General features: G+C 36.4%; 1 protein-coding gene across 7 annotated transcripts in view; it reads left to right on the top strand.

Moving 5' to 3' along the window:
- Positions 1–26,246, top strand: part of LOC138322727 (neuronal acetylcholine receptor subunit alpha-10-like) — a 134,017-nt gene that overhangs the window by 22,958 nt on the left and 84,813 nt on the right. For 5 of the 7 annotated variants that reach the window (XM_069266789.1, XM_069266793.1, XM_069266792.1 and 2 more), the window contains exon 2: positions 22,714–22,823. In XM_069266789.1, coding sequence (XP_069122890.1) covers positions 22,733–22,823 — 91 coding nt within the window. In that variant the 5' untranslated portion in view covers positions 22,714–22,732. Of the gene's footprint in view, positions 1–22,142; positions 22,527–22,566; positions 22,824–26,246 lie in introns of those variants that run through there. The other 2 variants (XM_069266788.1, XM_069266794.1) reach the window with 2 other exon arrangements.

Here is a 26,246-nt window from a genome sequence, read left to right as displayed (position 1 = left end):
CTGGTGTGCTCTATATCCCGGTTGTGATATAGGTAAAAAATGGAAAAAAAAATATAAAAAATGGGAAAGACTTGTACAAGGCGTCATAGTACAAACATAAACCGTCACACACAAAGGATAGTACACGGGAACATGGCTCTGCTATGGCAAACTGAAACCAAAGCAAAACCCACCAAAAGATGATTCATCAATTCTAGAATAATTTGTTATTGTTGTTTTTTCCTTTGCTGCCTATCTGAAACGAACAACTTTGAATTGGTATTTATCGTAGTGGATGAGGCACAACTGCCAATTACTGTCAACCAACTTTCTTTTCCGATAAAAGTTTATCTCCTTCCATTACTATCTACAACATCTATATTGGTAGGTATTTATTTCAAAGTATTTTCAATCAGTAATTATTATTACTTTACGCGAAGTCGCTAAATGTAGTGGCGGAGAATGTTGCTGTACAGTAAGACGACTTGAGGGATTCAGTGCGAATCCAGTGTACCTTAAAACAATAGCCGATTGACGTATGAACCTGGACACAACATCTAGTATACAAGGAAAAGGGAGTATTGAAGAACGTGTAGTAAAGGCTTTTTAAAGACGAGTAGCATATATCTATTACCTACGACTATGTAAATTGTATCGATCCCAGTTTAGTATTTCTTTTTAAATGCAAAGAATATATACTGATGAAACAATAGGGAATTGCTTTGGAATGTTTGGAAGGAAAGAATGGAGAGATGTAGTGCGGAGCCTGGTATTAGCTCGTCCCCTGTTGGCCATGAGCAGGACTGTCGTTGCGTAATCTGGCTGTGCTCCACTTTTATCTGACCGTCGGGTAAAATCAGCTTCCTTTATACGGCGAAATTGTGATGTAAGTTGAAGTCGGAATATGGCTTCCAAGTCTCGCACAAATCTAGCACAGATAGCCGCTACAGATACCTTAGCTCATACCTCTGGAAATTCAAAACCGTTAAATTTATCGAACGCAATTAGGAGCTCTAACTCCCCAACATGTTCCTTGGTGAACATTTAGTACGGAAATCACTTGACTGTGTTTTGTTCCATTTCTGAAAATAGCGCTCTTAAAAGAAACCATTGACATACCTTTCCGGAATTTGGGTGAGATTGTGACTTTTCAACATGGCTAAGGTGACAGCAAACTTATATCCTCATACCCCTTTTTCAACGTCCTATTAACAGCCAGGCTCTTGTAAGGACGGCATCACATGTATGCGGTGGGTTACGTGTTTGAAGTGCGTGGTGCGTGTTTTGAGAGACTGCGGTATATTTGTGTTGTGCCTTCTTTTATAGTGGAACTCTTACCCTTTTTTATATATCACTGAAGCATGCCGTCGAAGCAACAAACCCCTAACGGTCACATTATACTGAGAACGGGCAAACCAGTCGTCCCACTCCCGGTATGCTGAGCTCTAAGCAGGAGCAGAAACTACCACTTTTATAGACTATGGTGAGTCTTTCTCACAGGGGCGAGCGTTCAACAAAAGGCAAAAAGTTAGGTGGTGTCAAGGGAGACTTTAGGAAGGGAAAAGTAAAGTAGGAAGAAAGAAAAGATAAGGTCTTAAATTAAGTTTCCTTTAACGATCGCGCAATAGCACAAATGTTGAATTTGGTGGCTGAAAAAGAATAAATAAACTAATCATATAATATCGGAATCCCTGTATGCAGCATGTTACGTGTGTGAATGTAATATTTTTGGGGTGTTGTGGTACGTTCGTGTTGTTCCCTAATAGTAATACCTTATCCTTCGTGTTGGTTTCCTAGCTCGTTGTAAGTGACATCACACTAAAGCACGCCCCATTCGGTCACCTTACGCTGACAACGGGCACACAACTCTTCTATCTACAAAATTTTACCTGATCGCTAAGCAGTGTCTCGGTTAGGGGACAGAGACCGCAGCCTTCCAGGAAGGATTGAACAAGCGTGAGATGGTGTCAAGTGTGACGTTAAGAAGGACTACGTCACTTTGGAAGATACGATCCGAGATTTAGTCGCCTTTTACGAGGCTCAATGAGGCAGCTATAAAAACGAGTTTTTTTAAAGTTGATTTGAACTATACAAATCAATAAAACATTTTTATAGTTCTAATGAAAGTAGGCATTATTGTGTACCAAGTTGAAGAGTTGAATATTTGGGGGCTCTGGTTGGCACCGTTCCGATATTGGTCCCAGCATAGTAATTGCTTCACGTGTGCATGCTTCATTATGGCACTATTCTTGCCATTTTGGTAAATATTTATGGAAAACGTGAGATCGACATTAATCAGCTGAGATATTATATAACATGTGCGTCATCGTCGAATATGGCAACAGCTGTTTTTTTTTATATTTTACATAAGTTTTGCTTACTGATTCCGCTCCTTTATGGCAATGATTTATGTGACCGTAGTCACTTATAACAGGCGTTTTGAATGACATGGTCAAGTTGAAGAGTTTGAATGACATGGTCACATGTATGTATACAGGATCACGGACTACACAATAGACAAACATATAACAGTGAAAATAGCATTCGTGAATGTTCATACAATCTCCACTCGTCAACATTTGGAAATGTTCTTTACTGGCGAAGACAAGCACTATGATGTACCGGGATCTGAGAATTATTAAAGTTAATATATATATGGACCCACCAGAGTGTAGATAAAATAGAATACAACATGTAAAGTAGGCCTTTTCCCGAGTTTTGATCTAGACCCATAAAACGTCAAAAATGATGTAATGGAAACACCAATATATATATATATATAAACTGTAACTAATTCGCAGATCCCTGTGCTGTGATCTACCTATCATACATAACAACACATGCAACATGCCAAAATATATGTTTACATATTGTATATAGCTATAACCCCGGTCTGTCTGGTCGCCGTGAGCGCTCCCCTGGGACTGTATTCATCACACACATCGATACATAATAGGATGTTAGTTAACCAAACATTCATTAATGATTAAAGGGTCTAATGTGTACAGGTCCGATACCTAATGAGTTATCTCCCTTGACAGGTACAGGTGTCTCTACCTGTAACCCTGGTTATCAGGCCGACGTCTAGTAGTCTAATAAAAGCACAAAAGCAAAATGTTGGCAGCCTTTTCTGAGTTCTGTAGAATAAAATGCTGGGTCATGTCTAGTACGGGACAAGCTAATACTACAAATTATGTGTAATGTACTTAAAACGTAAATCTTCATAGGTTCAGTGTATGTAGGAATACACCATTTCTAACTTTGTGTATTGCTACTTTGAATTATATTGGTTATACCGCAGCCTCCCCATACACATGCAGGGGATGCCATCCGTAAATGACCGTAGTTGATGGGACGTTAAACTTATCAACAAAAATGAATCCTATAATGTACTATGATGCTAACACTTATGTGAACAGTTAGACACAGACATATTTATGATAATCACAGACAAATATGTACATGATACACATTTCTACATCTCTAGAGGAATTGATTTACCAAAAAACAAGTCATTTATATTTACACGATTTTTGTTGTCCATAGTGATGTTGCGTCATCAGTGATGTTAAAGTAATTTTGTCCTGAATGTTAAGTCATATTATGGCATACATTTGTTCGTTCCTCTAGACTATGATGTTAAGGACAGAAACAGCTGTTTTGTCCTCCTTAGCCTGAAACAGAACATTAAGGGTTTGATGTTTATATTAGAGTTTGTGATATAATCGGTCATGACTAATAATGTATCAATAATATTATTAATTGATAGATAAAAAAATAAAATTTATATCAAGAAATTGAGAGTTTTATTATTTTGTTTTGCATTTATCTTTATTTATTCATCATAGCAATTAATTGATTTGTTACGGATTTTGTGTACGTGATAACCTTTTAGTTTGCATTCCAGTAGGCATGTCGAGTTTTAGATGATTTGTTTAACAGACCATTCTCATATGTAATAAAAAATAGTTGAGTTTACCAGACACAAAAAAAAACTACCGCTTTGCTTTATGACTTAGGCCTTCGCGATTTAAATGGTCAATAAATGTACGGAAATTACTGACCGATTATGCAGTTTGCGGTTGAAGTACAATTGAAGTTTCCGGAGAAAAGGTAGAGGCCAGAACCCTGGACAAATAGCGAGCATCGATAAGGCGGGTCTCCTGGGCGCCTGGATGTGTTTGATAATGATACAATATATTACAACAACACAATTACAAGTATCAATTTGCCATACACATCGATATCAATAAACAGCATCCATCACTGCGGAAATGTACACTTGGTATAAAAAACTATTAGCTGTAGAACGAAACAGCAATTACACACCCGGCAAATGGTGTCGTGAAGATACTCATACGCTGCCAACTTCCCCTGTATGTATACATGTATACCAACATTTTCAGGAAAAGACATCATTACAATGAGGCAGTATTCATTATTAATATAGAAAATGCAATAACTACTGTTACTATGGTAACAGAACCTTCCCGCACATGCCGATCCAAACCTAATTGTAAGGCACATGGAACATTACCATTCATGTTTTTGCAGCAAGGATTTAATTTTGATACAAAATACACAATATTTCTTATCGGAGCTCGGCTCAGTCAGCTAACACGTCCTTACAAGTTTTATACAGCTGTGCTAATGGTCATCAGTTCCAGGTTTAACGCTGGTTTCCAACATCTCTCCAACACAAGACATGCAAACAATCGATAATCATATTTCTGATGAAAATTACAGTCATTTTGAAAAATAATTCTCTCGTTACATGGCCAATTTGCATCTGAAAATAAATTTGCCATCGCCAGTATTCCTTGATGGAATTCTTCTCGGCAGCGGCAGGAAACAAACAAGTGGCATAACGGCATCCATAAAGCACTGCAAACCCAATTAGGGGGCGTTCCCCACGGATCCTGTCTTCCGGTGCACAATAGCAAATGCAATAACAATGCAATGCACTTCCGGTTTAATTGCATACTGTACACAATACTTTAGTTATTCTTATCTGAATTATACCCTACATGTATTGAACGTCTACCCGTATAAGACAGCCGTAAACAGTTAATGTATACATCTATCGACTTTCTGTTTTGCTTTTCAAACACAATTCAATTTGCTTTCAACGCTAACCTTGTTTTGAGACAGCTCATACATATTATAGAGTTAAAACCAAACCATTAGTGATATATATGTTAGATTATCGAAATATACGTGGACTATTAGATTCCTAAACAAAGCATTATAGAATAGCTGTTATACCGTCCTAATGTATGCTCTACAGCGATTACAAGTGACACTGTGCTTACAACATTTGCTTGCGTCATTGATGCAATGTTGATTCGAATATTAAAATAGCTTATTTGTTTAGTAAATGTTCCAAGTATTTTCTATGATTTCGTTTTAATTAAGATATTAACGGCCGCCAGTTTGATTAGTTTTGACGTTTGTAATAGGGATAGGCAATAAGTGGGGTAATCAGCAGTCTGATGGTGACCGCTGCTGACTATATAGGGAAGTAGTACGCCATCACCAAATTATACATATTTATAAATGAATGTATTATAACTTTTCCATGGCAAATTTACCACTTATTCTCCGTCATAATTCTGGAAATTAATAAGACTGCCAATTTGCATCTTGTGATAACCTTCTACTTGAGTTTTAATTTTGGTGACAAGTAAATAATTCCAAATAGAGGATTATTGAAACCATTACTGCAATTGCTTACAAGTGCCAACGATAGTAATATTGACGATTTGTACCGAAGATTTTGATTGGCAATGTGTGACAACACATATCATCTACAATTTCATATTCATTTATTTATAAATAGGAACGAAACAACTCCCATCAACCACCGTGGGAAGCCCCCTTACCTGCATAACTTATCTACGCATGATCGGAAACACGTTAAGTGATTACGGTTCTGGGTGACGATAAGGGGACGATTATGACTGGTAATTAATGAAGACGATTCCCATCCATGACTTGTACAGATAGTTTTGTGTTTGGTGAAACAATGATTGGTTATACGTGACTACTCTGATCTTCATGATTGCTAACTTATAACGATCACTGTGATTGGTTACTATTGACATAACATGTAACCAACGAAGAGCCACGATGACTGGTTTGTGACATATGATGAAACCTTTTTTATCAATGATGAGTGATGATGTAGATGGTGACTAAGTTCTACAGTTTATACTTATGTACTAAGTGGTAAGGTGATGTTTGTAGTACTAGTGACCGCTCTCCTCTACTGACAAGAATACCTCTGATCGGTACAATGTAACTTGTGATGACGTCTCTCAGGAGTATTAATGACGTCACTGATCGGTGACTAGCTCGCGAGACGTCTGAGCGTTGATGGTGTTGATACGCCTAATCGCTACCTGGGCCATATCCTACACTTTTATTATAGAGTGTGGTTTTTAGCATGTATCTTAACTGACATTTATATTCAGAGAGTCAGCCCCATCTCTCTCCCTTCCCTCCTCACATCTCCGATACCGTACGGGGTGAGGCCAACATTCAGGTTTTAATGATCGTACACGAATGACTAGATACCTTAATTATGAGATGTTTTATGTAGTTGGGCTGTGTTTTACCGTCGTATCAAGTTAATGCACATCCCATTACACCATGTTCAAAGTTAGAAGAGTGGCATCGCCACGATATAGTGGGCAGACTGTTCCCTTGCCATTTTCTGCTTGCTTTTAGTACTGTTTTGGTAATTATAAACTGCCCATATAGTGAAACGTCCATCTTCTTTCTTCCCTAAATTGCTATATACTTATAGTTCTTGCCAGAACTCCGAAATGAATACTGTTGTTCTTTGTTTTTATCGGGATTCATAAGAAGATCCCCAGGCTGCTAATCACCCGGTAAAACATTACAATCCAGCATTGTTACCGAATTCCTAGGTGCACTCCGTTCACCTGACAATGCATACCACGATAGTTGCCTTGAAATGATGACACGCTTAAAATGTACACTCAATTTACTTATACCACAGTCAGAACCAATTGTAAACTGATGGCAATTTCATCCTCCTTATGCAAACCGCTTCATTAGGAACCAGTATAAAAGTTCAGAAACGTTCCTTAACGTAATTCTGCCATGCTTTCTTATGAGAAGTTTAAGCCAGGGAATTTGCTCAAATTAAGGAAAGTTGATAAAACTGAGACTAGGTTTTCTTCTACATAATTCTATTTGACATGCAATGAACTTTATAAATCTTCAATATATTATCTTATTATTTTGTGTACATTGTTATTTGCCTTGAAAGAAAAATAAATACCTGAAACTGGAGAATACATTGATCTGTTTAAAGGAATTCTGGACATAAAAACATGTACGTTTTGCGCCAAAATCATCGTGGCATATATGTGTCGAATTGTCACTATGAACAAAGCGTTATCATGTGTCCATTGTTTTATAGCGTGAAATGCGTAATGTTTGGCGAAGGTACCATCAATAAAATAACTTTACGTGCATTTAGCCAAATTGTCCTACAATTGTTGCCTAAAACACAAAATTTGCGACCAAATTGACAAGGTGGTCCAAACATCATGCATAATGAACGCTTCAACAAATAGTCTAGTATGTGTGATTTTGTTTTGCATATAATTTAGTTTACCGCTCTGTGTTCAATGTACAGAATGTGAGATTAATGCCACGCACGCCAAAGAATGTTGGCATGCACAATTTTATGTTTCTGATCAGCGAAATCAATATGAATCTAAACCATTACGTAGCATCATGTGGAAGAATGCACATAGTTGTAGTTACGAGCTCGACATTCACGATGTCACATCTACTTAGTTTAACCCAGCTGACGGACTGCCAGGACGCCAGCACACGTAAATAGGCCTTCGGTCGGCGTAAATAGTCTACATCAAAGGCAAGGTTAAGTTAAAGTATTTTATTTAGTGACAAACAATTACAAAATTTGACTTTGATTATCATGTAAGTATTTATTATCTATAAAATAGTGTTTATGTTTCTAATATAATGGTAAGAATACCTGTTGTTTGACACACTAATATTGAGATAAAACAGTTTACTGTACCTACGCGATGCTGTAGCGCTCTGTTGTCTTATTATCAAATAACTTTATGTTTGTCTGACTTACCATGCATTGTAACGAGCAATGTTGATATTCAAAAAGAACTCATTTTAATATAAGAATGAAAAAATGTATTCCTTGCCAACATCAACGTTGAATAATATTTGGCTTGTTCATTAAAACATTCATGCAATCGAACAATGTCTGAATACACTTTTGATCACAGTATCATGGTATAATTGATAAAGTACATGAGCCTCTCAGCGACAAATGATATATATGCGGTAACCATACTGAAAAATACATGTTTTATTCTGACTATGAGGTACATTATATTTTTAAGTTCACATACTTGTGATCTAGCACTAATTATCATCGCCCTGTGAATAATTAATAATTTCATTTTCAAGTTGTTTCGCTATGTAGTTTGAGCCTTTTGGGGCCCATTGCACTTTGTACCTTGGCTATAGTCAGAGATCTGATAAATATATAGAGTATGTTGGATGCGCAGTAATGTCATTAGTGTTTTCAACTGCTGTTTCTATGATGTTGTGATAACCTTGGATTGGCGCACTGAGTAAATGGTTAGAGGCGTGACCGTTCTTCTGCAACGGGCGTGGCCAAACGACTACGTGGGCGTGGTCATTTGTCTAAAAATAGAATGGAGGTCTCCCAAAACAAGCACTTCGCAAAACATACACGCAACACACCGCATACATGGGAGACCGTCCTTACATGACCAAAGCTGTTAATGGGACGTTAATTAATCGAACAAACAAACAAACAAAGGAGGAGGAGCTGGTAAAAATATATTTAATATACAAATTAGTTTTGCACTATCACGTGATAGAAAGAGAACTAACACAAGAAAATATCTTTACTTCATTATACCAAACGTTTATGTAAGACTTTTTCTATGGATAAATACTGCTTTAATCGAAATAAGCCAAACAAAAGTTTAATCTTTTATCGATTTTGTAAGTGTTTCCTTATCTCATGGGATATGATGATACACATATTTTGTATCTAAGACTGAGAATATACCTATCTCTCTTCGTTGTTCTGATTAGATAGGGATGTAGGCACAGTACCTATAGGATAGGTTCCTAAAGTCACACATGGCTACAGGTGTAAAGTTAAGCCAACTATCAAGAGGATACATATACATTCTCCGAGTGTATATTGCCAGCCTTGGTGTTGAATAGAGAATGCATGAGAAAAGAAATGATGTAAGTAAAATGATGACAAGAATAAAGGATACCGGCAGTTAAAAAAATAAAAACGATAAAAAAATTAAAAAACAACCAAAACTTTGTAAGATGGAACCATGAGCTTCTGAAGGAAATGTTTTCTACACTGACACGATTCTGAGTAAAATCATCAACTACAACACTGTATTAACTGTGTGAGACGTGGGCGATGGTGTGCGGTAGACACGAAATGCGTGTTTGTATTTATTATTATGAATACCATGCAAAAAGTACTGTTGTAAATTGAATCAACTACAATTGAAAGAAATAGTTCTACACCTATCTTAATCACCAGTAGAATCAGAAGTAGCACATTTGTGTAACACTCCCAGTAACAGAGTATTACATCGACGTGTTAATGTTTCAGGTTATTACGAGCAGTGGTGGTGATCATTGCAATCATTTGGTAAATGTTTTTATTTCAAATGAGGTGTATATTAAAACCTCTTTGTACAACACGTCACGGATATATCCGGTACCACGGGGTATTTAATTTACAAGTGATTCTTGACAGAATTATATCGTGCGAGATATACAACATTAAGTACTAATGAGAAACGTGTTCTAAATATGAAAAGCTATAATAAAATGGCAGTAAGACAACTGGTGAAGAATCCCACAGCGGCATGCTAGAGGGGTGTGAACACATGATATACCGTTGTAAGTCGTAAGGATGCAATACCGCCGAGAAAGTGTCTGCTTTTCTCTGTTACGATAATTTAGCCGAAATGAGTGCCAAAAGCCTCTGGCGGATCGTAACAAGTAGCAAGATAGTTTTAAATAGAGATCTGTTGTGATGACTAGCATTTAACACAGTATCTACCGTGAGTTGTGGTGATGGGGACGCCGATAGCCAAAATCAGATCGCACGAACACTGCCTAAGATTAGAGACGGTGCGATTGACACTTTGCAAAACATGTAATAATATCATTTGTGTTGAAGCTGTGAAAACATTTGATATTTTCAAGGTTTGATCATAGTCACAATTGAAAGTAGAACTCCTATGGGCGCACAATTTTGGAAGGCGATCTCGCATTGCACTAATTTCATCATGTTCCGACAAGCGTTTGACAGGAAGGGTGATATCATGCTGATTGTTTGCACTGCCAGGCGAAAGCTGCACAGCGGATACCGCTTGGGGTCGCTGTTGTGTGTCCGTATTATGTTGTCGTAACTTTGAATCGTATTTTTTTGTTTTGGAAGAAAACAAAACTTTGTCTCCACAATTGTCTTAATTGAAGTTGTGTCATTCGACACGTAAACGTTTCAACGAATATTCGTTCTTTATTCCGCTCGTATCAGGTAATTTGGTATTTTGAGCAATCCAATTGGGTTCTTGTTGTTGTCCAGAAACATGTGTACTGGGCCTGTTAGTTTATGGCGATTTTATGCCGCGGTAATGACAGTGGTCAGTGTACCCAGTATCAGTAGTGGGCTGTGACGTTTCCTTGAGTGCCGTAAACTTCCATCAATATTTTATCAGCTGATCCAGAATTGTTCCCCCGGTAAGAAACCACCTTCGGGAATCCGCCTATGAAATATTCAAGGAGTCGAAGTCCTTACTGTAATCAACCTAGTTGTATTTAGCTCAACATAGCCAAAAATGAACATTTTACAGAACGTGTTCCCGTTCAGCTTTGTTTGACTCCCACACTAAAGGTCTACCATATGTCCAAAACAAAGGTTACAGGTACGCATTGAAAAACATTGTTTGGTACACGAAGCTTTTCAAGATATTTTTTCCAACATAGGTATATGTCTATAAAGAAGTTGTTTTACGTATCTATATACTAAATGTTTAAAATAGGACTACCCACATACTTAATCTTTAAATAGGACGTACCTATATAAGAAAACTTTAAATAGAACGTACCTTTATATTAAATCTTTAAATAGAACGTACCTATATATTAATTTTTAATAGGACGTACCTATATATTGAATCTTTCAATAAAACCTACCTAAATATTAAATCTTTAAATATAACGTATATATATATAAAATCTTAAAATAGAACGTATCTTTATATTAAATCTTTAAATAAAACATAACTATATATTCTTTAAATATAACGTACCTATATATTACATCTTTCAATAGGACGTAACTGTATGTAAAATCTTTAATTAGAACATATTTATATATCAGATATTTTTAATATGACGTACCTATATATGAAATCTTTAAATAGAACGTACCTATATATTCTTTAAATAGAACGTACCAATATATTAAATCTTTCAATAGGGCGTAACTGTATATCGAATCTGTAAATAGAACGTACATATATATTAAATATTTTAATAGGACGTACCAATATATTGAATATTTTAATAGAACGTACCTATATATTAAATCTTTAAATAGAACGTACCTATATACTAAATTTTTAAATAGAACGCACCTTTATATTAAATCTTTCAATAGGATGTACCTATATATTAGATCTTTAAATAGAACGTACCTATTTATTAAATCTTTAAATTGGACGTACCTATATATTAAATCTAGAAATAGGACGTACCTATTTATTGAATGAATCTTTAAATAGAACGTTTCTATATATTACCACTATCTTTGGAAAGTGTTTCACACACTGTTGGGTATTGGACACGTGTCGGTATTTCCTCGTAAAGACAATGCGCTTTTGCTGTGTCAGGAATACTGCATGAGGGTTCTCAAACCAACCGGTATGTTTATGTTGATTACATATGCGACTACTCTTTATTTGCTTTAATGGACAGAGAAGAAGAATTCGTGAACAAAATGAGTCCTATAATCCCGGTTTACAGGAAATGTGCCCTAACGTTTCCCGATTAAAACTGTGGGTGGTGATCGACATATAAATCTGCCCCCATGGACACATTTACAAAATGTATGTAGCCTACAGCACCCCCTCCCTAATGTGGCTTGGACTGTCATTGGAGTCTGATAACTACTTCAATTCCACTGTACTACGCCCTAGCCAGGAAAGTTTAGAATCATGTCGTTAATCTAACGGGTTGTGTTGATTTAATCATATCATTTCAAGAGAAATACCAGTATGTTTATCCACTTACTGTGGTTATGCACATTTTTCAACGTCAAACAATTCAACCACTTTGGGACAACTACAAAGGACTAGTTATTGTCGTTGTATAATGTTAATGCATCAATATAACTGTTTTTACGATTTTGCATGTAATTATTTAGATTCATAATTACTGCACTTTATTCACATTTGAGGTTCCATTGATCAAACATGTATTGAGACGAATTTTAAAGCATTCGCCACGTTGACCACTCCTTAGCTAAAGATTACCCATCAAATGACAGAATGGGTAACGATTGAGAATGGCGTGGTGGATAAAGTCACAAACTAAGTCACAAACTACGTTAGTGGAACACCAGTTTGCGTGATGCGGTTATAGTGGCGATGGATGATTTTGATAAACAATGCCTTCACGTGCCGCGAGGTCTGGTGTGGAGGCAGGCCTTTGTTTTGTTGTTTGTGTTAAAATCTGTTGGTAAATCCGTGTGTACAATACAGCATTGATTTGTTTTAGAGAAACATTGAAACAGATCCGGGAAAAAAATCTTCTACATGTTGGGGAAGTGTGAAAGCTAAGAGTCCACGTGCCTTTACACGTACAAAATGTTGTACATATTAATTTTCAACGAGGATATCCACATTTTACAGAACGTTATTTAAAACAAGTGCATCAGATTAATCGGATGCGTGTCTTTTGCATCTTAGATTTGCATTAATGTTTTACCATTTCGTTTAATATACGTGTTATTCGCGTATAAAAATCACGATATGAAGTTAACTGATGCATGGATGTGCTTAAAACATATGGTCATGTTTAATATTACAACGATATGTTTCCTCATACATGTACACCAGTAATGCTACAGAGCTCCACTGTTATGGAATATCTGTTTGTAAGAATATTGCGATTGTCATCTATAGATGATGACGTCATTGACATAAACATTTTATGCATTAATTGATAACAGCTATATCACAATAAGGGAATGTCAACACGAACGAGACATAAAAAGGTTACAATGCATTGGGACATCATACATATTGATGACCAGAAGAATAGAGCAATAACAGGTGAAATGTAACAAACAAACCGACTGACAACAGACACTGTCCGGATATAGCTACATCCTATATCAATGCACTGATGCATCCATAACACAAAAAAAAAGAATGCAGCCGGGCATGCGCAGTTTGACTGACGGACACGGCAATTGTGAAGGGTTGCTGACATATTGTCAGGATGTGCTTTCTCCCTTTGGTGGGCAACGTCAGGGGAGACATAAAAGAGCCAGACTGTTAGTTCCTTGTTTATTTGCACGCATCAATAGAAGTGAATACAGGTAGATAAATAAAGGGCCGTGTTGTAGAACATTTGTCTGCTGTTTTTCCTAGGTTTCCTGATTAAACATGTATGGATTTGTTACAAAGAAACAGCATGAAGAACCTAAACACTTCGGTAATGACATATCAGATGATCTGTTAGAATAGCTTACCCTATCATTAGAGGTCATATCAAAACTGTCATTTTACTGAGATGAATGTGTATCTGAAATCGCTATGAATGTAAAGCTAGAAAAGTTAATTCAAATACAACAAATGGCGAATGGTTATAATAGTGAAATGATAATACTATGTATATTCTAAACAGAACCGCTGATGTTGCATTCTGAGAACACCACGAAGCTTTTGTTAAAGTCTCTACTCCCCTCCTTGCTGAAATTAGTTCAAACTGTGTCTACTTATTGAGACTATTCTTTCAGGAATATTTTGAATAGTTAACAAAATGCCTTCCATTTAGTCGTCCTAATATTACTGCCCCGAATAAGGAAATCGTCAATTTGGCGAAAAACAAAATAATTGCAATAAGTTCATTTATGCTTTTGAACCAAACCAAAAAAATAAAGTCAAGTGAAAACAAAAGTCTTGGAACTGGCCGATACTGTGCTGCTGACACTGGATACAAATTCGCTTAAAACAAGAACATTTAGAAAATTCATGAACGATAAATTGACCGATATTTCATCGTTTAAGCCGTCTGTACTCCGGAATCTTATTCAGCATACACCACTTGCGACATTGCTCCAGAGCCTCCTTAGCAATCCCCACGAGGAACAGGGCCCTATTCTATTTGGCCGAGTTTTTCTGTTTATATTGCTGAGATTGGTGTTTTTGTCTCCAAACCCGTGATATGGCTGTCTCTAGCCCTGTAGTATTATTGTTTCAGACTGAACGGCGGGACAAAATTCAATTCGATTACGGCATATTGTACTGACATCAAGTCAAACGAATTGGCCAATTGCCAAACCATCTGAAAAGTGCCGGACCCGGTCCTCTGTGTCTGTGCCTGCTCCGGGAATGGACACCCTCTTAATCCGAGGCTAGAGTGAATGTGTAAGAGCTCATGATACGTACCACTATTGGTTTGATGTCAGATCTATATTGCTGTACAGCTATATAACATAAACTCCGGAAATTAGCGGATGTCTTTTTCATCTTCTTTTAGACTTCGGTTTATATAAAACGGTCGAAAACATACAAGATATTGATCTAATTGCCATACGTATCACCATGCATACTGTGTTGTAGATATGTGGATAGTATAATGCGCCCTCTGTCTATACATGGGAGGTTACTCAGGTCCCAAGAGAGGTTAATCGGGTCCCGTGGAGGTCGATATCGCGAATGCCAGCAACAAATCTAAAGGCCATCACGTCTTTCTTAATTTCAGAAGTGATCGTCTCGTCAAAACTGTTCACAGGTCTGCAGAAATCTCTCTGTGTGATTAGATTTATATTTTACGATCGATTTAGTTGTACGAGACACAGCGATCATGGTTGCAGGTAGTACACAAGTCTCCAGAACCATGGGACCATCTTAGTTGATATTGGCTTGGTCAATTCAGAATGACTGCACGTTGATAACGTCATATCTTGTCCGTTACGGCAAAACTGAAGATATTTTTACCTAAAACCATTTCACAATTTTGGAGCAATATACAATTCAGAAAGAAATTCAAAACTCATTCAATTGTGCTACAAAAGAAATAGCGTTCTTACTATGAATTGTAACTTACCCGAATTAATATCTAGAATAACTTGAATAAACTTACGGTAACAAGTACGGCTTAAACACTTACATGATATAAGACTCTCGTTATTGCAATCGGAGACCATATCATACCATTGTCCTTCTAAAACAATTGGATTTTCGATTGAAACCAAATAACAGGAATATTGAACACAAGTTTTCCCAACTGATTAAGTCCTTCTACAACTATTTAAAGAATAGTATATAAGCTTTCGCAGAAACATTTGTGTAATACCGACATCAACAATGATATCTGTATAAGCGGAACCGTACATCCGGTGATGGCACCACCAAACGCGTAAGCTCTTTTTACGCTTTATGTCATTAATAAATGATATAAGGAATATACACAAATTGAATTTTGCACCTCCTGCCATGGTTGAGCGCTGGAGACTGGCAAGAGGTGTTGAAGAAGTTGACACCAAAGCACGCTCCATAGGGAATTCCTATACCAAGTCAAAACGCCTCTACTGCTCAATGCTTATCGCAATATGACAGCAACACCAGAACCATTTACATCACGTTCATACGTATAAAACATACAGTTTGTACATATTGTTTAAACAAAAGTTAGGAAAAACCAAAACCATTCGCAATGCGAGTAATATTAAATACACCGTATAAAACATAAATAAAAGTTAAAATGCATCATTTGCAAGTATCTTCCTACAATGTTTAAATGAATTTATGATCTTTATTTCCCTCATTGCACAAAAAAAGTATATATTGTAATTATCAAACACTAATCATTATAGCTATTAATAGGACGTTACTTAATCAAACAAACAAACTAAACATTATAAAAATATATATACAAACCACATATACATGATATCTATTTATTTAGCATAGGCATTTGCATGCTATATATGTACACTCATATTTGTAGGTATTACTTTACTTTAATGTAAATATACAGTTTTAGACATTTTTTCTGATTTTATATTCATATATTTTATATCTGAATAGGCGTTTAGATACAATAATTTGGATAATAATCTGTGTGATTCAAATTAAACATTTTAATATGCCCAAGCAGGACGAGGAAGTAATATACAACCTAAACGTTGATTAATGTCGGAAAATATTAACAACACTAAAGCTACTAAAAATACTTAATTTAAAATTGCTAGATTTGCATTAATGAATTTGATTTGTACGTTCCATTAAAATTATCGAAATACAATCCAAAATATTTTTCCATCCAGATTTTCTGCCAAACAGTAAGAGGTCAGAACGAGGTATCACCAGGTGCCATCAGCCCTAGGCTCTCGCCATTGTGTACAGGCACTCAAATCACCCAACAGCCATTTCTACAGTCCTGCACGAGGGGCGCGTGAGAGGCACGTGAGAGGCGTGCTCGGCTGTCAGGCAATCCTAAGTGTCACTTTTAGAAAACCAATTTCCGTAAATATTCACGATATATTAGAAAATAATTACCCGACTTTTCTGTAGAAGTTTAACTTGAATGAACAATATTTTATCGACTCATTTAGCTGGAATTGAGAACCAATTTCATTTTATGGCACATTTTAACGAGGTAATCTACCTTACCATTATGAATGTGAAGTTTGGAAAATAAAAATTGCATCATTAGACGAAAACAGCATTGTGCCTTGTTATGCTAATTATATTTGGTTGCTAGCTTTGAGCTATTGGCGCCCATATCACAGCAGTTACTGGTGGCGAGTCGGTGAAACGAATCATGAGTGAGATTCAGGCCAAACGTACGAAAATATGAGATTTTGCAAAATACAGTCTATGCATGTATTGTATAATATTTACAACTAATGCTGCAGGTGGCTGATATATTTATGATACCTTTTGTTTTTATTTGTTAGACAATGATTTCTATCTTTTCGTCCCTTTTGACATTTAGTTTTGCCTCAATTACTTTTAGTTCCGTTATCTAATGTAATACATATGTAGTAACATATGTCAAAGTGTTGCAAAGTTTGGCTGTTGGATGCCCTTAAGTAACATATTAAAAGCCTGGTATAACATGGTAGCAATACATATACTACAGCCTTCAAGAATGACATTGTCGGGGGAGGAAGGTAGCCCATGTTTCTGGTTTGATTATTCAGGCATTATCTTTAAACAGTGTTCCCTCACTACCCTGCTGATGTCCACTTTATATGCCTTTCGTGTTTCACCAGCTATAAACAGCACACCACAGTTTGTTGGAAGATTGCGTGATGGTAATATTATCAAATATAGATATGCATTTGAAATGAATCCAATCTATTCTATTTTCTCAATGTCTGTATCTGTAACGCATTAATAACACCGCCTAGATCACTGGAGTGGATTGTCTGTACAGGCAGAAATGTCGACATGTCCGTTCTAATGACGCCGTAGTTGGTATAGTGGTTAATGTGTGTGGCATTCGACTTTTCCAAGCCTTTCATTTCTGAATTGTGAATATACTTTTGTAAAAACTTTGGCTAATCACTCAGAAAAATATAAATTAAACTAGCAATGACAAACAGCAACGTTTCGAGCAACCGTCATTTGACGTTTTGACCGTTGCGTGCTACCCCTACGTAGCTAGTGTACAAAGACTTGGAAATTTTCAAAACCCACCCCTTATCACGTGTCATATTGTCTCGTGCGTTTGCTATGTTATACACGTACAACTCTCGGGGATCAGTCTACATTTAACAGAGTCACCCACACCAGTTCCTGTATTGTCATTTAGAGTAGTCTATGGGATACACTCAGCTTTGTCGTGTACCCCGGAGCTCAATAAGAATGTAGTGTTCTACAAATTGTATTGGCACATTGGTTGTATCCATGTTTTCTATATAGATTAATCCACACATTTGTGAATTAGTATGTCTGTGCTGTTACACGTAAGGAGTGACGGGCCTGCATTGCCCTCGGAGGAGTACAATAGCTTCTGTTACACCCCTCAAACATTCCAATTCCAAAATCAATACACATCATAGGATACCGATATGCTACTAAGTTTTCCTCATCAACCTATTCACTGCATGACTGTTCCAAATGTCCAAATCTGGCTCCCGACGGCTGTCTGTAGCATTCTCTCAAGAATGCAACAATATCAAGAGGTTTGTCAAGATTGGATAAAACATATTATTTACTAAACATAAACATTGATAATTGTTTCTTGATGATTACTTGATGAGTGTGACAAAGATCCCCGAGATATCAGGGTGTTTTTAATATTATGATTTAATATTTAATATTAATTTTCCTTTAGATGGATGTCATAACAATGAAGAAGAGTCATGGTAATTGACAAAAATAGTTTCAACAATGGGTATATTGTAACATGACATTGACCGCAAGATGCATAATAAGAACCTATATATAGACACAAAGGGATACTATCACAAATTGTCATCCAAACATAACATCGATTAAAATATAATAAATATATATTTGTTTTCATACTAAATCCTACTTTCTGATTGATAGATAATTTCTCTTCATACAAATGTACTACAATGAAGAAAAAATCCGAAAATCGCGCGAAAACTCGACGTTATCATAGCGTCACAATAGAGACGTCGACGTTGCGTATTGATCTAGAAAGATATAAGCCATGGGAAAAATAGTTTAAAAATAGTGACATCAATGCTAAAGTAAAGCAACTATTGTCCTAGAATAAAGACATTTGATAACAATTTTCTTCCGTCTCTGAATTGTTCTATTTGGTTTTTGTTTAGTTTTATTTAGAAAAAGTGATAATTAATACACGTTACAGTCTCTGGAAAATATCCCGCATAGGTGTACTAGTTATATATACGGCAGTGACCGGTTACTGCGCTGTTGGTAGTTCATGGGGATGAAATAGACCGGTTACTGCGCTGTTGGTAGTTCATGGGGACGAAATAGACCGGTTACTGCGCTGTTGGTAGTTCATGGGGACGACATAGACCGGTTACTGCGCTATTGGTAGTTCATGGGGACGAAATAGACCGGTTACTGTGCTGTTGGTAGTTCATGGGGACGAAATATGCATTGGTGGGATAAGATATATTAATTGTAATTTAGTAGATCTATTTGATAATTCCTCAGGTCTGTTACCACATCCTACTGCCAACAGCTATGTACAGCTGTGTCAATACAATATTACAAGATGGTAACATAGCAAATGTCTCGAGTGAGAAGGAATGCCTTAGAACATTTGAAAAGAAATGATAATCAGATATGTCGATTATTCCATTATTGAGGTTTAATGAAATCACACAGAGATAATACATACCGCGTGATACGTCATTAAGATAACACACACATATATATATAGGATTTTAATGGGATTTTATGAAACGAGTCTAAGCAAGTTAAGCCTTTTAAGTATCTTTTATCACATAACTACAAATACCTACATTTCGAAAAAATTCACGTCAAAATTTATTGCGAAAATCTAGCGGTGTCCGCCATTTTATCCCGCCGTCCACGAAATCCTAATGTCACGTCATTTTATTGTGTCTGCCATGACGTAACAAAAAAAATTCAAGCCAATGGAAATCGCTACAGGTCATATTACGCTAATAAAATATGCAAAAATATAACACAGGCGAAATCAGGCGGATTATGTGATGGGACATTTTTAGTGTATAACATGGAATAATCATGTAGCTTTCAAGATTGGCGATTTGTGTATAGGATAACGTTTCTACAGTGTGTAATCCAGGGTCGTTTATAAAGAACAACATATTGTAGGATATTGCATAATAAATGACGGGAATGACTTTAGTAAAATGTGTGTTTAATCCGACCTGGTGATCGCCATCAGTTTACTACATTATTGTGTAATTAACTTGATTAGGATGATAAGTGTTTACTATAGCTGTCAGCCTTGTCTACAATGTAGTTGTGCAGAGTCTATCAGATGTTATCATAGATTTTATGATATATTGGATAAAAAAACTATGAACTCTGTGATGATTATTTTCTTTACATTGAATTATTGATATGTTATCTTTATGATAAAATGTGTTAATGATGTGAAAATATTCTCCATGTTCTATTATTTTTTATATTAATTTCACATACATGTAGCAATGAGATAAGCAACATTTTACGTAAACGTAAATCACCGCTATTTCAATGTCAGTTATAAAGATAAATTTCTGAAATTTTAACGTATACAATGAGTAGTGCCTGGCGGGTCGATACAGAGTCACGTCTGACAATAGCTTTACCTACTGCTCATGGCGCTATCTCGCGACAATTGTGGAAAAAAAACTGTCCTCGTCTATCTCCACAGCACACGTACGTAGTCTACCTTCATGTATGATCTGACAACTGTTCAACTGGTGGACTTCTCTGCTCTATATTAAACATACCAAAACAACATGTCTGCAACTGGATCCAGGCTTGTTAAGCTTCTCCATTTGATTTGATTTGATTTTAGGTCTTATGATAAAAATAGCGAATATAATACTGTATTTTAACATTTTTTTGATGAATAGGATGAAAAGAATATCAAAAATGTATATATTGTACCTATATTCCATCCATGTGTCTTCAGAAAGGTCGTCAAATATGTTCTCTGCTGCAACACATGATATTCTTATATATGTAAATGTTAATTGATATACAAATAAGTAAGTAGTTCTATATAGAATGTACTGAACACGTATACAGCCGACATTGGTGTTACAACAACACCGAATGTGGACAGTCGTGCATTACTACTACTACAGGTACATCAAGTGTTATTTTCAAGACAATCATATTCTGACAATTTTGCATATTCTTGAAGATTCATGAATGATTTACTAATACGGATTGACAGGCATTACAACAACGCGTGAAATATCTCATTGACTCATCTCAAGTAAATGTTGACATGCACATAATTACTTCATTAGTTTGGTGCAAACTGCTATGCAAACACAAGAAATGATTAAGGATTAGAATCTAAAACATTTTGATGTAAATATTATAATTTATCATTTTATAAAACGAGGTAGAAATAATTGAAATATTGGAAGCCCTGCTGTTTCTTCCCGTCTATAATTGGTACGGGCTATGTATAGTTACACCTTCCCCTTGAATCGCTCACGTGTACATATTATTTCACATGGTTTTCTCTCTTATTCATTGTCCACTATGTCGATCATATAAAGACATTGCTCTTTCGTGGCTGAAGAGGACCTTTGAACATTTGAGAATCAAATAATGTTTTTTTTTTTTTCATGGGCAGCGTTGTATTCATTCATACTCACAATTTGCATATACATAAGTAGCATCATATATTTCAGAGTGGATTTGGTTTAGCATAGGTTTATAATTAATAAATTTATGAAATACACGACAATTTGTTTGAAATTGGACAGACCGAGCGAAATATGGGACTTTTTGTCCAGTATCAAGTACGAAAATAGGGATTATTTCAGATGATTTACAATTGCAAAATGGGGTTGCTGTGGAATTTTAAACAATCGATTAGTTACAATCCATCTAACACCTTCTTATGTTGATTCTACTTGATGGTGTTTACAACACGTGTATACAATTGATCCTACCTTACTGATACCTAAACCCCATCCCGTGTTTACTTTGTTTAAAAACACATATATACCGTATATCCTGTTCTAATGTCTATAATCTGATCACGAGCTCGCGCTAGGATCCACACACATTGTTCTGTTTTCTTACACCGGAATTATCTCCAGTAAAACAAATATAGCACACAAATACACTATCAACAGTTTAGCCTGGTCCTAGTCAATATATTTTCACTTTCCACCGTAAATATACAGACGTCGATGGTTGATGGTATGAACGTCAGTCGATGGTTGGTCTACCCGGGGACTATAACACGGCGGCCTACCATCAACTGGCTGTTAACACCCAAACTAGCCATAAGTGCCAATTGTGCATGCTGTCACGAAAGACCCACCTCCCGGGCTCCAAATCAGAGCGGTATTGAGCCCTGCCCTGCAACAAATCAAATTGGGAGTAGTTTGGATTATTGATGAGGCACAAGTAGCAGTGTGCGCGCCACTAAGCTTTCTTTACTCCGGAAGCCAGGATATGTACATACTTTTATCGCGCAATGTTTGATCTCAATTACTGCATTATACTTGAGCTTAGGAAAACAACTGTAAATAGGGACAAGTAAGTTATGACAATCAATGTTATATATAAGGGTATCGAACTGTGACAGGTTAGCGAGGCAGCGCTTTGTTGGTACTAGTGCTGGTGGTGCAGTCTCTCCTCTCAGTCATAGCCAGCCACTGCAACTTAAAATGTGTGTTCGGCGAGGAGCTACAAAATGTACTGCTATTTTTCAAACTTGTTTCAGACTCTAGCGACAAGAAGCCATGTCTACCAACAGAAAGCGGGGTTGGTGTGTTTGGATTTGGAACACGTTCATGTGGTGGACAGTTTTCCATGTTATACCAAAAAGTCGAGGTAAGTCCTGTTTTCTTTTATTTCGTCTTAATATACGGTGTCAAATATTCAATGAAATCGGTGTTGACTATGAAATATGCTTTCATTATATATCATAATAAATATCTCTCATTTCGAATGAGACTGCCTAACTGGAGATGTTTGGAGGCCTCGTCAGCAACGCTGCGAGAGTTAGGGCTGATCGCAGACACACGCGACACCTGTGATCATGTGGCCGCTTCTCTTGTACATATGCACGAGCGAATGAGCGTGTAATTAGCAGCTAATTCGAGCAGTGCTACAATGCAAACGATAGACCGAGCAGTAGAACAAGATCTTATGAGCTTTTTATTCGCTAGATTGATCAATGGAGGGAGATAGGGTGAGAAAACAGTGGGAAGATCATTAAAACCACCATTTAACTCTAGATTCGACACTGTACAGGAAATTCCCTAGATTCCGGTCAATCTAGCCGGTGATACTTTTAGCCACGTGCCGTAAAACAGTGTTTGTCGGGCCGTTAAAAACAATACGACTTGTTTAAGTTCAACCGGGTTTAAAGCTTCTTAATTAACTACATTGGAAGAGTAAAAGTGAGAATTGATTCGTCGGTATACAGGCGTCGAGCTCCCGCGCTTACGTGTGGCTTGTGATTATCAACTAAATTCCCATAGTCTAATGTTATTGATGGTGAGAAAGATTCGCTACATGGCTTCCATGGTATATAGTTATTGATATGTGTAGGGCAGAACGCCGATAGATCGGATCAATGGGTTCTAGTCTCAGATACCATAACATGGGCCTCAGATCACTTTTCAGCCTTGCCCTTCAAAAAAATTCACCCTATGCATTCAACCCATGTAAACATGACAGGTTTGATTATGTTTATATACAAAGCTTGCCAAATCTTGGCCCAAGAAGTATGACGTCATTGAAATTCTGTGCTACTCCAGCTCGTGCAGTGACAATAAAATGGCGACACACAACCAAAGGCTTACAGGCTGACACCTGTGTAGCCGTCTGCCGGTAATTCTCATATCCTTTAAGCAGCTGGCCGATCCTACCTTCAAAGCATAATTATGTTTTGTGGTTTTGTAATTACAATAACTGTTTTCCGGAGATAATATCACGGAGTACAATAGCCTATTATATGTGAATTATTGAAAGCCATCACCGTTGTCTATATAGCATGCATTATTAACGATAGTTATCATCAGTAAACAAGTTCACAACGTTCACACCCACTACATATATTCTGATTGAGAAATATCCCCGGTAATATATATCATTAATTAACTTGACGACGGTTTCTGTGAATTTAAACTCTTCTTTATTCGTGGTGTCCAGGTACGGTCTGCCTTCTTAACCTTTGTGTTACAATAAATTCAGACAGACCGGACGAACATGTTTTCTACGGCCGAACTAAACTACCGGGGAGGTATTATTTAGATAAAAAAATCAATAGCAGAAATTATTGCTGTTTCGTGAACATGCATCTTGGTTTGGTCTGTATAAGGCGTATACCGTTAGTGAAACACTGGGTCCCATGTAATGGCCACTTCATCGATCTCCTAAAACACTTACTTTCAAACCCTAACGTTTTATATCTTTAGCGATTGTTTGGCGGTGTATATCCCGTCCACTGGTATCTATATACTACCTACCAACTATGGCCGGGAGTAATAGTCGGCTTCACACAACAAAATCAAGCGTGGCTCTTCACCATACAAACGTCTTCAGCTTGCTCTCGCTTTGGTCAATATTAGCTTTATATCCTAATTTGAACGTTGGTAGAGAGTCAATTTTCTTCCAAAGTAAATAGTTCGTGGAAATAACAACGTAAATTGGAAACACAAATTGATACTTATAGATGATTCGTCGACCGAAAGCCAAACTCCCTTCCCCTTTCCGCACCGTACTATAAGTCAACACCTAATTAAATCATACTTCGATTGGGTGATAAACTGAAGAATGGATTGACAGATGATAAAATGGATGCTCAAATGAATAGTGGAAGATGATGAATGATGATTTGCTGTGTGTAAATATGATTTATAGCAGAGCCCGGCTATAAACAGAATCCGTTCGATGTTATCAGATTCGACAGAAGGGCTTGGTAACTCTTACCAGAAAGTTAAAGCAAAAGGTTCCGATATGTTATATATTGAAGAACTGTTGTAAAAGTAGGTTGTAAGGTTTTTTTGTGGGCGATCAAAAACCATGAAAAATATATACTGCAGTGTAGTATTATGCCCGTCTACGTCGCCAAGTGAAATCTTTGTGAACGCATAACTAAGTCCCTGTTTAAAACGAAGTGTACAGTATCGCTGAACTATTATAAAGTAGGATTCAGGGTAATATTAAGGTATCAAACTGTAGTTTAGTTAAATAATAAGACAATTACTATAGCTTAATTTTACATTAGATATTAGGCTTTGAGTCCGCAATTTACCGTCAGGTTATACTTACAGAACAAAACGATATATGATATTGCTAAGGTCCGCTATCAAAGGACTTCATATAAAGGAAATGTGAATGTTGTAATGTTTTTTGTCTGAAGAATTAATATTGGTACAAAACACTCTTGGGCGAGTAGTGACATGTGTGATAAACACCATTACAACCGTCTATGTGAGCCATTCCGTCGGAGACATAGGAAACCACGACCCAGTCCCTTGTGTGACGTAACGAAAGCACGCGATGCCAATTAACACACAGTGCGTATGTTCAGCTATGTGTTTGTAAGAAACAAATGGACTTACTTTTCCTTACATAATTGCACATATAAAGGGTGGTTGGGTACTGACTATGCTGAATATTTCATAAGTTAACGTCTTTTATCCTGGAGGATGTTTATGTAATGAACTGTGTACTCGATACCTCAGGGGACAATATGTCTGTATAACCTTAACACCTGCAGCATACTTTGTATTAATATTCAAGAATTTTGTTCCAGGAGAATTGAACGCCATTGAAGTCCATAGACAATAATTACTTAAGAACAAATTGGTAATATTGTGTTTTATTAATTGATAGAATTTAAAAAATAAACTTCTAACTAAAAAGGTAATAGTGGAAAAATAACACGATTGAGTATTACCGTATCAAAATGTCGACAAATAATTAATTCTATGATACACGCAATGTGGCTTAAGTCATTGCGTGTTTTTTAACATAATTAAATAATGTTACTGAATTCTAAATGAAGATAAAATTAGCACAGTATCAATTTACTTATCGAGAAACTTTTGTCATTGCTTCATTCAAAACAAATCCGTTGATAATTTGATTGTTCTGTTTGGAACAATCATGTCTTAATTAATATTTTTTGAGATGACAAAGCAACATATTTGCACAATAAATGTTAGTTTCTCTTGCTTCTGGAAGAATTAAAAATGTATGGTATATCAGAAAGTATTATCTCAAAACTTATTTTAAGAAAAA

This window comes from Argopecten irradians, chromosome 5, assembly GCF_041381155.1.
Source record: "Argopecten irradians isolate NY chromosome 5, Ai_NY, whole genome shotgun sequence".
NCBI lineage: Eukaryota > Metazoa > Mollusca > Bivalvia > Pectinida > Pectinidae > Argopecten > Argopecten irradians.
The sequence above is the reverse complement of the archived record's forward strand: the minus strand, read 5'-3'. Positions and strand labels throughout refer to the sequence as shown.